The sequence below is a fragment of the Hyperoodon ampullatus genome (assembly GCF_949752795.1).
Source record: "Hyperoodon ampullatus genome assembly, chromosome: 8".
In the NCBI taxonomy this organism is placed as follows: Eukaryota; Metazoa; Chordata; class Mammalia; order Artiodactyla; family Ziphiidae; genus Hyperoodon; species Hyperoodon ampullatus.
The window spans coordinates 86,172,064-86,189,188 of record NC_136921.1 but is presented as its reverse complement, the minus strand read 5'-3'; the positions used below and the strand labels follow the sequence as shown (position 1 = coordinate 86,189,188).

Sequence of the window (17,125 nt, the reverse complement as noted above, 5' to 3'; positions counted from 1 at the left end):
TGTGTGTGTGATACATATATGTATATATGTATGTGTGTATATGTGTATGATTGCTTTTTAAGGTAAATTATTATAAGCTAGAGGAAGAGGAGTTAGTCATGTTATTAATACATTAAAGAAATGAGGCATTGAAGTATATGCTATTCTACCTACCAGGAACTTCTAGCTTCAGGGAGAAAGCTGGAAGAGAGCTTATATTATATACATTATACATGCCAATGTTTATTGAGCACTTGCATTTTAGCATACATATATGTTCACATTTATTGACTACTAAGTGACAGATATAGTTCAGAACTCTTCATATTAACTTATTTTACTCTAACAACTATAAGGTATATACTTTTATTATCTCCATTTTATACATAAGGAAGCTGAAACATGGAGAGGTTAAGGAACTTGGCCATATTGACACAACTTGTCTATCTGTGTGTGTGTTTTATTTTTGATGAAAGAAAAAGTAGCTGTCAAGACATTTTTTATTTATAAGAATAAAATTGAAATTAAATTATTCTCATGCTTCAAGGTCATGACAGTATAGAGAAGCATAAACGAGAACTCTATGCCTCACCTCTGGGGCAAGCTGCATATCGTTATATGAAAATTCGGTCTCAAGTTGTCTGAATCCTTTGCTGGAAGGGTTATAATTAAAGTGTTTAAAATGACTTATGTTAAAGATAAGGTGAGGTATTAATCTGACTTGGAGTGATTTTAGATCAGACCGGTTTTCTCTTTACCACAGGCTTACGTAACTGAATGTGTATCAGTAGAATAGATTCAGAAACTTGGCTTTTTATACATACTCTTTTCAGTCATTCTAGGTGAAATATTTATGTGTATATGTACAATACATAAATATTTGTATGTGTAGATAGATAGAATGGAGATATATATGGTTCAGAAATAGTTTAGTGAGGGCTTCCCTAGTGGCGCAGTGGTTGAGAGTCCGCCTTCCGATGCAGGGAACACGGGTTCGTGCCCCGGTCTGGGAAGATCCCACATGCCGCGGAGTGGCTGGGCCCGTGAGCCATGGCTGCTGAGCCTGTGTGTCCGGAGCCTGTGCTCTGCAACCGGAGAGGCCACAACAGTGAGAGGTCCACAGAACGCAAAAAAAAAAAAAAAAAAAAAAAAAGAAATAGTTTAGTGAAACAATTAAATATAGAAACACACCTATGTTTATATCAGAATGTGACACATGACTAGAGATGTATTTCAGATCAGTAGGGAAAGGCTAAATTTGTGAGAAATTGTATGATATTTCCCTTTGGAAAAAATTCTAGATATGTACAGTTAAATTTTAAGTGAATTAAATGTCCAAATGTTAATATTTTAAATCATTATAAAAAATGTGGGTGGTATTTTTATTGGATTCCTGGGGGAGAAAGTATATTAGGAAGTAAAGAATTTGGACTGCTCTTGTGATAGTTCATTTAACATGTTCATTTAAATGCCAAAAAATTAGAATATTTGGTTTTAAGTAGGAGATCAGACAGTGGAATAAATGATGAAATGCAATGTAGTCAACAAAAATAATAAGTATATCCACTAAGTATACAAAATACTGTATATGAACATAGATATGTTCTATTTATTAACCATGTTAGAGTCTGTGTTTAAAGACGAGTCAGAAGTAATTCTGGAGTGTTAAACAGTGTAAACTTGTTGAATTCTTTTAGTTTCCTATACTTTCAAATGCATTTTAAAAACTAATGAAAAGGAATGATTTAAATGGAATATTTTATCTTGTTGAAATAATTTCTAACTTTATTATGGTATTTCTGTTTTTAATCTCTACCTTGTCAGGCATAATGTGAAAGGTATTAATTGAAGAAAGACTTTACTGTTCTGTATAAATCAGCTTATCATATGTAATATGAAAAGTAACCATTAAAACCTGGAATGAATTAAAATATTTTCAGAGTAAAGGAAGTTTTAAATCTAGAAGAAATGAAGTAATGGCTGAGTAGCAGTTGAATCTAATATTAGAAAGGTCTTATTGAACAAACTCATCTCTTTTTGGTAACTGGTATTCTGGTTTTAACCTTTTGAAAACATGCTTTCTAGATATTTTTATTTTGTTTTGACTCTCTGCTAAGGAAGATGAAGACTTAAGGTACTTTAAAAATGAAATAATGAAAAATTGATTCATTGTCATAAAAAAGGTGCTATAACTATAAAGTAATGTTGAACAACCAGAGCTGCTAATATGTCCAAATACATGTGTCCTTTTTTAGACTGACCACCTTGGGAGGCCATACTTGTATAATAATTAGCATTTATTGAGTGAGTTTGTGAGTGTGTGTGTGAAAGAGAAGGAGAGAGAGAGGAAAAAAAAGTTATTAGAAGGGGCCATGACAGACTGCTCTAATGCTCAAATTGTGGTTTTATTTATGTTGTTTTCCTAAAATTGTTCTTCATAAAATAGGATGTGATTGATCTCTAATTTGAGTAGTGACATCTCTTGTTATATGTTTTATGTGAAGTTTTGGGTTTACAATAGATCTTGGGGAGCAGTTCAGTAAGAACAGTAGCATAATTAGGAGACAGGTGGTTGTATTTTGAGATGGGGCATTCTTTAAGGATGGTATGGTCTTTATAGTGTCTTTTATAATTTTTTTTTTTAACATAGAATGGCTTTTGGGCAGGTCACTGCCATTTCTTTTTCTTTTTTTTAAAATTAATTTTATTTTTGGCTGCATTGGGTCTTCGTTGCTGCGCACGGGCTTTCTCTAGTTGCGGCGCATGGGCTTTCTCTAGTTGCAGCGAGTGGGGGCTACTCTTTGTTGCGGTGCGCAGGCTTCTCTCATTGCAGTGGCTTCTCGTTGTGGAGCACGGGCTCTAGGTGTGCGGACTTCAATAGTTTTGGCACATGGGCTCCATAGTTGTGGCTCGCGGGCTCTAGAGCACAGGCTCAGTAGTTGTGACGCACAGGCTTAGTTGCTCCATGGCATGTGGGCTCTTCTTGGACCAGGGATCGAACCCATGTCCCCTGCATTAGCAGGCGGATTCTTAACCACTGCGCCACCAGGGAAGTCCCTTTTATATTTTTTTCTTTTTCAAAAGTATAAGCGTTTATTGTATAATGAAGAATTTTATGGATCATGGTAAAATTACATATTCTTCAGAAAAATCTCACCTCTTGTAATTGAGAACCAAATTTTTGGATGTATCAGAAATGACAGTTTGATTTCATAAAAGATTAAAACTTTTGAAATGTGTTAGTTATAACAGGAGTCAGCAAACTACCTATTTTTTCATGGTTAAAAAAAATCAAAAGACTAATACTTTGTGACATGTGAAATTCAAATTTTAGTACCCATAAGTAAAGTTTTATTGGAACGCAGCCACTTTTGCATTATAATTGCGGAGCTCAGTAGTTGTGACAGAGACCCTATATGGCATTCTCTTCACTTCTTACTGCTTCGGTGCACTACGAATTTCAGTGCTGCAGTTATAACTTGACAGTATTTTGAGTGCCATGTGTATTGCAGTCTGCAATATTTATTTTATTTTTTTTATACCAGTGCATATCTATCATGTCAAAACAAGAAAAGAAGAGAACAATGGACTCTGAGTGGCATGCTTTTTAAGGCACAGTGGAGTGTATATTATTTTATTATTGAATTAGATAGCAAGAAATTGTTCTTATTTTGCCGTGACAGTGTGTGATAGAATACAGTATATGTTGACATTACTAGACTAAGCATACACACAGTATTCTCAACTCTCAAATTTTTAAAGTAACAGTCCATTTGAAGTGGAATATCTCATTACAGCATAACTTCATAAAAAATAAAATTGAAAATGAGGCTGCCAACAAAATAAGTTTCTGAGTGACTCATTCGTTAGCCAAGCAAAGAAAGCTATTTACTGATGGTGAGTTAATTAAACTGTGTTTGATTGCAGCAAAGAAATGTGTCCAGAGAAAATAAACTTGTTTTAGACTATTAACTTTTTGGCAAGAACAGTTGACTTAAAGAGTTGAGGACATTTGAAGCAATGTCAATAGTCAATTTAAAAACAAGGCAAAAGATTTTGAGTGGTTTTCCTTGTCTCTTGATGAGTTCACAGATTTTATTGATACTACTCAGTTGTTGTTTATTGGAGGAGTCAATGCCAAGTTTGAAGTGGCAGAAAAATTAGCCTCTATGAATAATCTGTGTAGAACAACTACAGGCAAGAGTATTTTCAAAGTTGAGAAAACACTAAGTACAACCTGAGGTGGAATCTGCTAAGACGTGCTACAGCTGATGCTGGTAAAAATATGTGTGAAACAGAAAAAGGCTTAGTTGGACACATTTACAAAGCTTGTTAAAATGTGAGGTGTTCAAAGCCTACTGTTATTCATTGTATTATTCATCAACAGGTACTTTGCAGAAAATAGGTGAATTTATCATGTTATTGAATCAGTATTGTTAATGGTGAGCTCCATTTGCTCTCATGGACCTAACTAGCATCACCTGCACAAATTTTTGTTACAAATAGAAGCTGAATATCCTGACTGGCTTAGCAGTGGTAACATTTTATTGCAGTTTTTTGATTTTAGGACTGAGATTGAAATTTTTCTGAACAAAGGGGACTGCCCTCAACCACTATTATCAAATACTGATTGGCTTTGGAAATCAGCTTTTTCTGCAGAGTTGGAAATATTTTTAAATGAATTTAACCTAAAATTACAAGGCAAAATAGCGCTCATACGTGATATTTAGCTGCAGTAAAGCCATTTGAGTGGTAACTTAATGTTTGAATTACATGTAACATCAAGCTGCTTTATACACTTCTCATCCCATCAAAGTGAGATCTTCATTCCCACATGAATTTGCTTGAATATATTTTCCAACCTCAAACTACAGTTCCAGCAGCATTTTTCAGACATTGATGCAAGTGCAAAGAATGTTTCCATAATTCAGAATCAATTTAATTGTGCATCTGAGGAACTTCTACCTAACCTTCAATTGGAAGTGATTAATCTGCACTGTAGTGACATACTGAGAGGCAAATATCAAAAGAATAATCTAATAGACTTCTCTAACTGCCTTTGAAATAATGAATATGCTCAAAGTCATATGCTTCCAGGTTTATATCAGCATTTGGCAGTACTTATTTTTCAGAAAAGACTTTTTCAAAGATAAATCCATAAAATCTGATCATTATCAGATGAGTACTTGCAATATATTTTGATTACAGGAAACTCAAATTAAGCGGAATGTTCCCCCCTCCCCTCCCAATTCCATTCTTTTCATGATCAGACTGATCTATTACAATATATTATATAGAGTTATCATATACATATTTTTTTAAATTTTTTATTCATTTATTTATTTTTGGCTGCGTTGGGTCTTCATTGCTGTGTGCGAGCTTTCTCCAGTTGCGGCAAGTGGGGGCTACTCTTTGTTGCAGTGTGCAGGCTTCTCATTGCAGTGGCTTCTCTTGTGGAGCATGGGCTCTAGGCACACGGGCTCAGTAGTTGTGGCTCATGGGCTCTAGAGCACAGGCTCAGTAGTTGTGGCACATGGGCTTAGTTGCCCCGTGGTATGTGGGATCTTCCTGGACCAGGGATCGAACCCATGTCCCCTGAATTGGCAGGCGGGTTCTTAACCACTGCGCCACCAGGGAAGTCCCATTACATCTTAAATTTTGTCAACAAAAAGTTTGTGGGAAGCTTTTCTCTCTTGTTATATAAACATCTACATGATTTTGCCCAGTGGCCTACAGAGACTAAAATATTTATGATTAGGCTCTTTCCAAAGTTTGTGGTATCCTCTGTTCTATAGCAGTGCTTCTCAAACTTGAATGTACATAATTTTCTGAGGCTCTTGTTAAAATATGGATTCTGATTTGGTAGGTCTGGAGTGGAACCCAAGATTTTGCTTTTCTTATAAGCATCTGAGGTGATAACAGATGCTGCTGTCAGTGGACTGCATTTTGAGAAGCAAGGCTGTAGTATTCAAGGTTAGGTAGATTTTTAGACAGGTACGCTAATATTTGTTAAGCATCTGTTATGTGCCAGGAGTTATACCAGGGTCTTTTGGACATACTGACTCTTTAAAATATCACAAAAACTCGTTAGAAGGTGTTAAGGACTACAGTGGAGTTGGGAACCCTAGTAAGGGTTTTCAGTTAGAAGCTAATTGTTTTGTTTTGTTTTCCCTTGAATGTACAGCTTCCTCTGGGACCTCATGGAGGAGAGGAAACTATACATCTAAGAAACAAAAACAATGGGAAACAAAATACCACATTGTTAGCTGGTGCAAGTCAAAGTAGGGACTAATGTCCTCATCTTTCCTGATAAATTCTATTGGGCCAGCAACCAGTTTCCAAGCCAAAGAGTGGACATAGTATATATAGCACATACATGTTTTGTAAACATTTTCTCTCAGTCTCTTTCTTGCCTTTTAATTTTTATAACTGTGTTTTTTGAACTAGCAAATTCAAATTTTTGATTAAATCCAATTTATCATTTTCTTTTTTAAAAATTATTTTTAAGAATTGTGGTAAAATATACATAAATAAAATTTACCATTTTAACCATTTTTAGATGTATGGTTCAGTGGCATTAAGTACATTCTCACTGTCCTACTGCCATCACCATCATATCTCCAGAACTTTATCTTCCCCAAGCAAATCTCTGTACCCATTAAACACTAACTCCCTATTCCACCATGTTCCTCAGCCCTTGGCATCCATGATTCTACTTTCTGCCTCTGTGAATTTGACTACTCTAGGACTCTAGTATAATAGCCATGCTATTTTCCACAGTGACCGCACCAGTTTACATTTCCACCACCAGCACACAAGGGTTCATACAGTATTTGTCCTTCTGTGTCTTTCAGTATTTCCCTTAGCATAATGTCTACAAAGTTCATCTATGTTCTAGTCAAAATTTCCTTCATTTTTAATACTGAATAGTATTCCATTTTATGTGTACACTACATTTTATTTATCCATTCATTCATTGGTGGACACTTAGGGTGCTCTTTCCTTTTGGCCATTGGGAATAATGCTATCAACATGGATGTACAAATATCTATATGAGTCTTTGCTTTCACTTCCTTTGGGGGTGAAGCACACCCACATACACACATACACACACTCAGAGATGGAACTGTCTGGATAATGTAGTAATTCTATGTTTAATTTTCTGAGGAACTGCCATACTGTTTTCCACAGTGACTGCAGCAGTTTACATTCCCACCACCAACACACAAGGGTTCAAACTTCTCCACATCCTTGATAACACTTGTTATTGTCTTTTTTTCATAATAGCCATCCTAATGGGTGTGAAGTGGTATCTCATTGTGGTTTTAATGTGCATTTCCCTAATGATTAATGATATTAAGTATATCAGTTTTAGGTCTTTATGTTTAAGTATTTGATCCATTTTGAGTTAATTTTTGTATTTGGTGTTAAGGTAAGGGTTCAACTTAACATTTTTGCATGTGGATATCCAGTTTTTCAAATACCATTTGTTGAAAAGACTTTTTTCCACATAGAATGGTCTTGGTGCTCTTATTTCGGGGCTCTCTATTTTATCCCATTGGTTTATATGTCTGTCTTTATACTAGACCATATATATATATTTTGACTTTTGACAAAGCTACCAAGGCTATTTATTGGTGGATGCAGAATTTTGCTGTTTTTGTTTTTCAATGAATGGTGGTTAATAAAACAGGAAAACCACATGGGAAAAAATCCTTGCCCTCATACCATATACAAATAATAATTTAGGATAAATCATGGACCTAAGCAGAAAAACATAAAACTTACAAAGATTACTATGTTTTTTTTTCAGTTATTTCTGAGATATACATTTTAAAGTAATAACTAGAATTATGATTGATAACATTATACCAGAACATATAAGATTTTTAGAAATTTCATGTAATGTCTGAAACATTATATTAACATATTTCCATACAAATAACCCAAAGAAAGTTTACTATTAGTTATTTTTGTTTGTTTGTTTTATACTGCAGGTTCTTATTAGACATCAATTTTATACACATCAGTGTATACATGTCAATCCCAATCGCCCAATTCAGCACACCACCATCCCCACCCCACTGCGGTTTTCCCCCCTTGGTGTCCATATGTTTGTTCTCTACATCTGTGTCTCAGCTTCTACCCTGCAAACCGGTTCATCTGTACCGTTTTTCTAGGTTCCACATACATGCGTTAATATACGATATTTGTTTTTCTCTTTCTGACTTACTTCACTCTGTATGACAGTCTCTAGATCCATCCACGTCTCAACAAATGACTCAATTTCGTTCCTTTTTATGGCTGAGTAATATTCCATTGTATATATGTACCACATCTTCTTTATCCATTCGTCTGTCGATGGACATTTAGGTTGCTTCTCTGGCCTGGCTATTGTAAATAGTGCTGCGGTGAACATTGGGGTGCATGTGTCTTTTTGAATTATGTTTTTTTCTGGGTATATGCCCAGTAGTGGGATTGCTGGATCATATGGTATTCTATTTTTCGTTTTTTAAGGAACGTCCATACTATTCTGCATAGTGCCTGTATCAATATACATTCCCACCAACAGTTCAAGAGGGTTCCCTTTTCTCCACACCCTCTCTAGCATTTGTTGTTTGTAGATTTTCTGATGATGCCCATTCTAACTGGTGTGAGGTGATACCTCATTGTAGTTTTGATTTGCATTACTCTAATAATTAGTGATGTTGAACAGCTTTTCATGTGCTTCTTGGCCATCTGTATATCTTCTTTGGAGAAATGTTTATTTAGGTCTTCTGCCCATTTTTGGATTGGGTTGTTTGTTTCTTTTATATTGAGCCGCATGAGCTGCTTATAAATTTTGGAGATTAATCCTTTGTCTGTTGATTCATTTGTAAATATTTTCTCCCATTCTGAGGGTTGTCTTTTTGTCTTGTTTATGGTTTTCTTTGCTGTGCAAAAGCTTTTAAGTTTCATTAGGTCGCATTTGTTTATTTTTGTTTTCATTTCCATTATTCTAGGAGGTGGATCAAAAAAGATCTTGCTGTGATTTATGTCAAAGAGTGTTCTTCCTGTGTTTTCCTCTAAGAGTTTTATACTGTCCGGTCTTACATTTAGGTCTCAAATCCATTTTGAGTTTATTTTTGTGTATGGTGTTAGCGAGTGTTCTAATTTCATTCTTTTTTTTTTTTTTTTTTTTTTTTTTTTTTTGTGGTATGTGGGCCTCTCACTGCCGTGGCCTCTCCCGCCGCGGAGCACAGGCTCCGGACGCACAGGCTCCGGACGCACAGGCCCAGCGGCCATGGCCCACGGGCCCAGCCGCTCCGCGGCACGTGGGATCCTCCCAGACCGGGGCACGAACCCGCTTCCCCTGCATCGGCAGGCGGACTCTCAACCACTGCGCCACCAGGGAAGCCCCTAATTTCATTCTTTTACATGTAGCTGTCCAGCACCACTTATTGAAGAGACTGTCTTTTCTCCATTGTATATCTTTGCTTCCTTTGTCATAGATTAGTTGACCATAGGTGCGTGGATTTATCTCTGGGCTTTCTATCTTGTTCCATTGATGTATGTTACTGTTTTTGTGCCAGTACCACATTGTCTTGTTTACTGTAGCTTTGTAGTATAGTCTGAAGTCAGGGAGTCTGATTCCTCCAGCTCCGTTTTTTCCCGTCAAGACTGCTTTGGCTATTCGGGGTCTTTTGTGTCTCCACACAAATTTTAAGATGGTTTGTTCTACTTCCGTAAAAAAATGACATTGGTAATTTGATAGGGATTGCATTGAATCTGTAGATTGCTTTGGGTAGTATAGTCATTTTCACAATATTGATTCTTCCAATCCGAGAACATGGTATATCTCTCCATCTGTTGGTATCATCTTTAACTTCTTTCATCAGTATCGTGTAGTTTTCTGCATACAGGTCTGTGGCTCCCTAGGTAGGTTTATTCCTAGGTATTTTATTCTTTTTGTTGCAATGGTAAATGGCACTGTTTCCTTAAATTCTCTTTCAGATTTTTCATCATTAGTGTATAGGAATGCAAGAGATTTTTGTGCATTAATTTTGTGTCCTGCAACTTTACCAAATTCATTGATTACCTCTAGTAGTTTTCTGGTGGCATTTTTAGGATTCTCTATGTATAGTGTCATGTCATCTGCAAACAGTGACAGTTTTACTTCTTCTTTTCCAATTTGCATTCCTTTTATTTCTTTTTCCTCTTTGATTGCTGTGACTAGGACTTCCAAAACTATGTTGAATAATGGTGGTGAGAGTGGACATCCTTATCTCGTTCCTGATCTTAGAGGAAATGCTTTTAATTTTTCACCATTGAGATGATGTTTGCTGTGGGTTTGTCATATATGGCCTTTAGTATGTTGAGGTAGGTTCCCTCTATGCCCACTTTTTGGAGAGTTTTTATCATAAATGAGTGTTGAATTTTGTCAGAAGCTCTTTCTGCATCTGTTGAGAGGATCATATGGTTTTTCTTCTTCAATTTGTTAATATGGTGTATCACATTGATTGATTTGCATATATTGAAGAATCCTTGCATCCCTGGGATAAATCCCACTTGATCATGGTGTATGATCCTTTTAATGTGTTGTTGTATTCTTTTTGCTAGTATTTTGTTGAGGATTTTTGCATCTATATTCATCAGTGATATTGGTCTGTAATTTTCTTTTTTTGTAGTATCTTTGTCTTGTTTTGGTATCAGGGTGATGGTGGCCTCATAGAATGAGTTTGGGAGTGTTCCTTCCTCTGCAATTTTTTGGAAGAGTTTGAGAAGGATGGGTGTTAGCTCTTCTCTAAATGTTTGATAGAATTCAGCTGTGAAGCCGTCTGGTCCTGAACTTCTGTTTGTTGGAAGATTTTTTTTTTTTTTTTTTGCCTCTCACTGTTGTGGCCTCTCCTGTTGCGGAGCACAGGCTCCGGACGCGCAGGCTCAGCGGCCATGGCTCACGGGCCCAGCCGCTCCGCAGCATGTGGGATCTTCCTGGACCGGGGCACGAACCCGTGTCCCCTGTATTGGCAGGCGGACTCTCAACCACTGCGCCACCAGGGAAGCCCTGTTGGAAGATTTTTAATCACAGTTTTAATTTCATTACTTGTGATTGGTCTGTTCATGTTTTGTGTTTCTTCCTGGTTCAGTCTTGGAAGGTTATACCTTTCTAAGAATTTGTCTATTTCTTCCAGATTGTCCATTTTATTGGCATAGAGTTGCTTGTAGTAGTCTCTTAGGATGCTTTATATTTCTGCCGTGTCTGTTGTAACTTCTCCTTTTTCATTTCTAATTCTATTGATTTGAGTCCTCTCCCCTCTTTTTCTTGATGAGTCTGGCTAATGGTGTATTAATTTTGTTTATCTTCTCAAAGAGCCAGCTTTTAGTTTTATTGATCTTTGCTATTGTTTTCTTTGTTTCTATTTCATTTATATCTGCTCTGATCTTTATGATTTCTTTCCTTCTGCTAACCTTGGGTTTTGTTTGTTCTTCTTTCTCTAGTTCCTTTAGGTGTAAGGTTAGATTGTTTACTTGAGATTTTTCTTGTTTCTTGAGGTAGGTTTGTATATCTGTAAACCTCCCTCTTAAAACTGCTTTTGCTGCATCCCATAGGTTTTGCATCTTCGTGTTTTCATTGTCATTTGTCTCTAGGTATTTTTTGATTTCCTCTTTGATTTCTTCAGTGATCTCTTGGTTATTTAGTAACGTGTTGTTTAGCCTCCATGTGTTTGTGGTTTTTACGATTTTTTCCCTGTAATTCATTTCTAATTTCATAGCGTTGTGGTCAGAAAAGATGCTTGATATGATTCCAGTTTTTTAAAATTTACTGAGGCTTGATTTGTGACCCAAGATGTGATCTATCCTGGAGAATGTTCCATGAGCAACTGAGAAGAAAGTGTAATCTGTGGTTTTTGGATGGAATGTCCTATAAATATCAATTAAATCTATTTGGTCTCTTCTGTCATTTAAAGTTTGTGTTTCCTTATTTATTTTCATTTTGGATGATCTGTCCATTGGTGTAAGTGGGGTGTTAAAGTCCCCCACTATTATTGTGTTACTGTTGATTTACTCTTTTATAGCTGTTAGCAGTTGCCTTATGTATTGAGGTGCTCTTATGTTGGGTGCATATATACTTATAATTGTTATATCTTTTTCTTGGATTGATCCCTTGATCATTATGTAGTGTCCTTGTCTCTTGTAACATTCTTTATTTTAATGTCTATTTTATCTGATACGAGTATTGCTACTCCAGCTTTCTTTTGTTTTCCATTTGCATGGAATATCTTTTTCCATCCCCTCACTTTCAGTCTGTATGTGTCCCTAGGTTTCAAGTGGGTCTCTTGTAGACAGCATATATATGGGTTTTGTTTTTGTATCCATTCAGCAAGCCTGTGTCTTTTGGTTGGAGTATTTAATCCATTCACGTTTAAGGTAATTATCGCTATGTATGTTCCTATGACCATTTTCTTTATTGTTTTGGGTTCGTTTTTGTAGGTCGTTTTCTTCTCTTGTGTTTCCCACTTAGAGAAGTTCCTTTAGCATTTGTTGTAGAGCTGGTTTGGTGGTGCTGAATTCTCTTAGGTTGTGCTTGTCTGTAAAGCTTTTGATTTCCCCGTGGAATCTGAATGAGATCCTTGCTGGGTAGAGTAATCTTGGTTGTAGGTTCTTCCCTTTCATCACTTTAAGTATATCATGCCACTCCCTTCTGGCTTGTAGAGTTTCTGCTGAGAAATCAGCTGTTAATCTTATGGGAGTTCCCTTGTATGTTATTCGTTGTTTTTCCCTTGCTGCTTTCAATAATTTTTCTTTGTCTTTAATTTTTGCCAATTTGATTACTATGTGTCTTGGCGTGTTTCTCCTTGGTTTTATCCTATATGGGACTTACTGTGTTTCCTGGACTTGGGTGGCTATTTCCTTTCCCATGTTAGGGAAGTTTTCGACTATAATCTCTTCAAATATTTTCTCTGGTCCTTTTTCTCTCTCTTCCCCTCTGGGTCCCCTATAATGAGAATGTTGTTGAGTTTAATGTTGCCTCAGAGGTCTCTTAGGTGGTCTTCATTTCTTTTCATTCTTTTTTCTTTATTCTCTTCCGCAGCAGTGAATTCCACCATTCTGTCTTCCAGGTCACTTATCCGTTCTTCTGCCTCAATTATTTTGCTATTCCTTCTAGTGTAGTTTTCATTTCAGTTATTGTATTGTTTATCTCTGTTTGTTTGTTCTTTAAGTCTTCTAGGTCTTTGTTAAACATTTCTGTATCTTCTCCATCTTTGCCTCCATTCTTTTTCTGAGGTCCTGGATCATTTTCACTATCATTATTTTGAATTCTTTTTCTGGAAGGTTGCCTGTCTCTACTTCATTTAGTTGTTTTTCTGGGGTTTTATCTTGTTCCTTCATCTGGTACGTAGCACTCTGCCTTTTCATCTTGTCTATCTTTCTGTGAGTGTGGTTTTTGTTCCACAGGCTGCAGGATTGTAGTTCTTCTGCTGTCTGCCCTCTGATGGATGAGGCTATCTAAGAGGCTTGATGGGAGGGACTGATGGTGGGTAGAGCTGAGTGTTGCTCTGGTGGGCCGAGCTCAGTGAAACTTTAATTAATGGCTTGACTGCTGATGGGTGGGGCTGGGTTCCCTCCCTGTTGGTCGTTTGGCCTGAGGCAACCCAACACTGGAGCCTACCTGGGCTCTTTGGTGGGGCTAATGACAGACTGTGGGAGGGCTCACGCCAAGGAGTACTTCCCAGAACTTCTGCTGCCAGTGTCCTTGTCCCCACGGTGAAACAGAGCCACCACCACCCCCACCACCCCCCCGTCTCTGCAGGATACCCTCCAACACTGGCAGGTAGGTCTGGTTCAGTCTCCCCAGGGGTCACTGCTCCTTCCCCTGGGTCCCGATGCGCACACTACTTTGTGTGTGTCCCCCAAGAGTGGAGTCTCTGTTTCCCCTAGTCCTGTTGAAGTCCTACAATCAATTCTCACTAGGCTTCAAAGTCTGATTCTCTAGGAATTCCTCCTCCCATTGCCAGACCCCCAGACTTGGGGCTCAGAACCTTCACTCCAGTGGATGGACTTCTGTGGTATAAATGTTTCTCCAGTCTGTGAGTCACCCACCCAGCTGTTATGGGATTTGATTTTACTGTGATTGTGCCCCTCCTACCATCTCATTGTGGCTTCTCCTTTGTCTTTGGATGTGGGGTATCTTTTTTGGTGAGTTCCAGTGTCTTCCTGTCGATGATTGTCCAGCAGCTAGTTGTGATTCTGGTGTTCTCGCAGAGCACGTCCTTCTACTCCGCCATCTTGGTTAAATCCACTATGTTTTTTACTTTGGGACATGCAAAGTTTTCTTGGAAAGAATAGAAGAATTATAACTGTAAATAGAAAAATTAGATAATTTTCACTTCACCAAAATCAGACACTTCTGCTTGTCAAACATTATGAAGAAAATGGAAAAAAAAAAATCAGAGCCTTGGAGCAAATGCTCTTCTTATCTATCTATCTATCATCTGACAATGACTGTTTCTGATGTAATAGCAGGATCAGAAAAAAATTGGAAGTACTGGTGATACTTGAAAGTACATTGTCAGGAGTATACTTATAATAGAAACCATATTTCAGGGACCTAAGCAGGATAGGGTTATAAATCACTAGTTCAAGGAAAGGATTAAATGATAATATTAATAGCACGAAATTCAAACAAAAGTTTTTTTGTTTTTGTTTTTTCTTTTTTAAAGACATATAAATGAGGCAGAAGGAGGCAGGGAGGGGAAAGATGCAAGAGAGAGGGGGGGATACATGCAAATGCAAGATTCCTTGAATATCAAGAAGGAATGGGATCAAAAGCAAGAACCGAAGTCTTTAGTTTTTTGAAGGTAGCTACCTTTTTGTCTAAGATGGAAGAATGAGGAATGGCCAGGGAAGATATATGCAGGTACAGGAATGCTAATAAACATGGAAGGATGGCCATTATCCTTGTGGTCCTCTATCCAGATGAAGATGGAAGGTAATGAAGGGAACTTTAAAGGGTAAGATCTATAGGAATAGCTCTTAATCTTTATGAGAGGAATGTCTGGGTACATGGGAGTGGTCTAGTGTAATGTATAAATGCTCCCCATGTGATTCTGAATTCTGATAATATCCTCCCTGCTCCCTTTGAGAACCAATCATTTATGTCAGTTCTAAGGTTTTATCAGTAGAGAATTAGCAGACATGGATAAAAGAATTTTTAAGAGTTTAATTGAACTTTAACTAGAATTTGTGGTGCTTTAGTTTGCATAGGAGCAGTTACAGGAGGGCACTCATTTTTCCCCCTTAATTTTCAGGGTTATTATTTAATAATAGATGTTACCTCAGTTATCTGCTTGATATATGTGTGTGTTTTCTATCTATCTCATAGAAACTGAAAACTGTCAACTGTACAAAAAATTTTGGGGATGTGACAGTAAGAGTCTTCCCAGTTTAAAATTAGTTAGTCAGATAAAGTATATATGAGCAAAATAAGTAATAATACCACTTAGTGCCAAAATTCTGTATCAGCTTAGAATAGGGAGATTGCATTATGAGAAGTGGTATTTTTCAGGCTATGGACCTGGGTCCATTAATGGCTCATGAAATCAGTTTAATAGCTCACAATCAGTGTTTTTCCTTTTTAATGGACTAGAATAGACTAGAAAATATTGGAGTGTACTGCATACAGTAAGAAGTATTTGTGGAACTTTTAATATATGTATGTATGTGTATACTGATTTGGGTGAAAATATATTTCTTAATGTAGATTGCAGTCAAAAGTATTGGAAATCCGCCATCACCATAGATTATTTTGATAAATAAGTGTGGACATTATAAAAACCTTTAAGTCCTTACTTTCATCTGTTTTTAGAATTCACTAAGTTTATATTTACATCTCAACTAATTACATACACATATTTTGTGATGTGTGTATATAAATACATATATATGTATGTGCGTGTACTTTTTTTTTTTTATCTTAATAGGTGCAATGGATGAGCTTCATAGTCTGGATCCAAGAAGGCAAGAATTATTGGAAGCTAGATTTACAGGAGTTGCAAGTGGGAGCACTGGGAGCACGGGCAGTTGCAGTGTTGGAGCTAAAGTGAGTAAAATTGTAATCTTTATTTGACATTTTTTCCTTGTATTAAATGATATAAAATATATTTTGTAAAGGATCCATACATACGTACTTAACAGCAAATTATACTTACTATAATTTTTATAATGTGTAGAAAAAAATCCAGTGTTTTTATACCTGATTTCTAGTATAGCATAATATATTTTGGGGCATTATGTTATAATATAGCATAATAGGTTTCAGGGGTAAAAAGGAGCTTGGTAGATTGTACTGCCTTTCTGCCGTTTACATAATTTTTACCTCTCCTGTCCTTTGTTTTTGATTCTTCCTTGCCCCATCACCCATGTTTCTATTGTGTATGTTCCTATCTGTACACTAATCCACTGCTGCTCACTGCTGCATAAAATTAATAGTGTATCTGTTGGGCTTTCCAATGGTAGATACCAGGTTGTCTCCAACTCCCCACTACCTCACACTGCAGTGAATTTCTTGTAATTGTTCCCTTATGGAACTTTGTGAGCATTTGTTTAGAATATATTCCCAAGAGCAGATTTGATAAGGCATAGGGTATGTATAGATTTAAATTGAATAAACAGCACAAGATTGCTATTCAGAACAGTTGTATAAACTAATAAAACTAACCTGCACTCTCAGCAGATTTGTTTTATACAACTGTTTCTATATCTCCATATCCCAGAAACACTTGGAATCATCCAGATTCCTCATTTTTGATAATTCAGTTGGTACAAAATAATGTATCTTTGTCTTACTTGTACCACCAATTATTTTGAGCATTTCTTCAATGCTTGTTAGCTTTTTGGGAATCTTATAAATTGTTCCAGTTCTTTGCCTATTTTTCTGTCAGAATTACTTTCTTTTTCAAACTGATTTTCCCATGTTCCTTGTATATTCTACATATTTATTCCATGTTGATTACATACAGTGCAAATAACTTTTGCCATTTTGTCGTGTCTGTTAACTTTGTTCATGGTATCCATCATTGTACAGAACTATTTAATTTTGTTGTATTCAAACTCACCAATTTTTTTTGCTTTATGGTCTGTACCTAAGAAAAACAGTCGTCACCAT

The 17,125-nt window shown here is 36.6% G+C and overlaps 1 protein-coding gene across 2 annotated transcripts in view; it reads left to right on the top strand.

Moving 5' to 3' along the window:
- The window catches only part of TLK1 (tousled like kinase 1), a gene marked incomplete at both ends in the record, with an annotated part of 153,982 nt that overhangs the window by 32,423 nt on the left and 104,434 nt on the right, over nucleotides 1-17,125 (top strand). For both annotated transcript variants that reach the window (XM_079710742.1, XM_079710743.1), the window contains one exon: nucleotides 15,942-16,060. In XM_079710742.1, coding sequence (XP_079566868.1) covers nucleotides 15,942-16,060 — 119 coding nt within the window. The remainder of the gene's footprint in view (nucleotides 1-15,941; nucleotides 16,061-17,125) is intronic.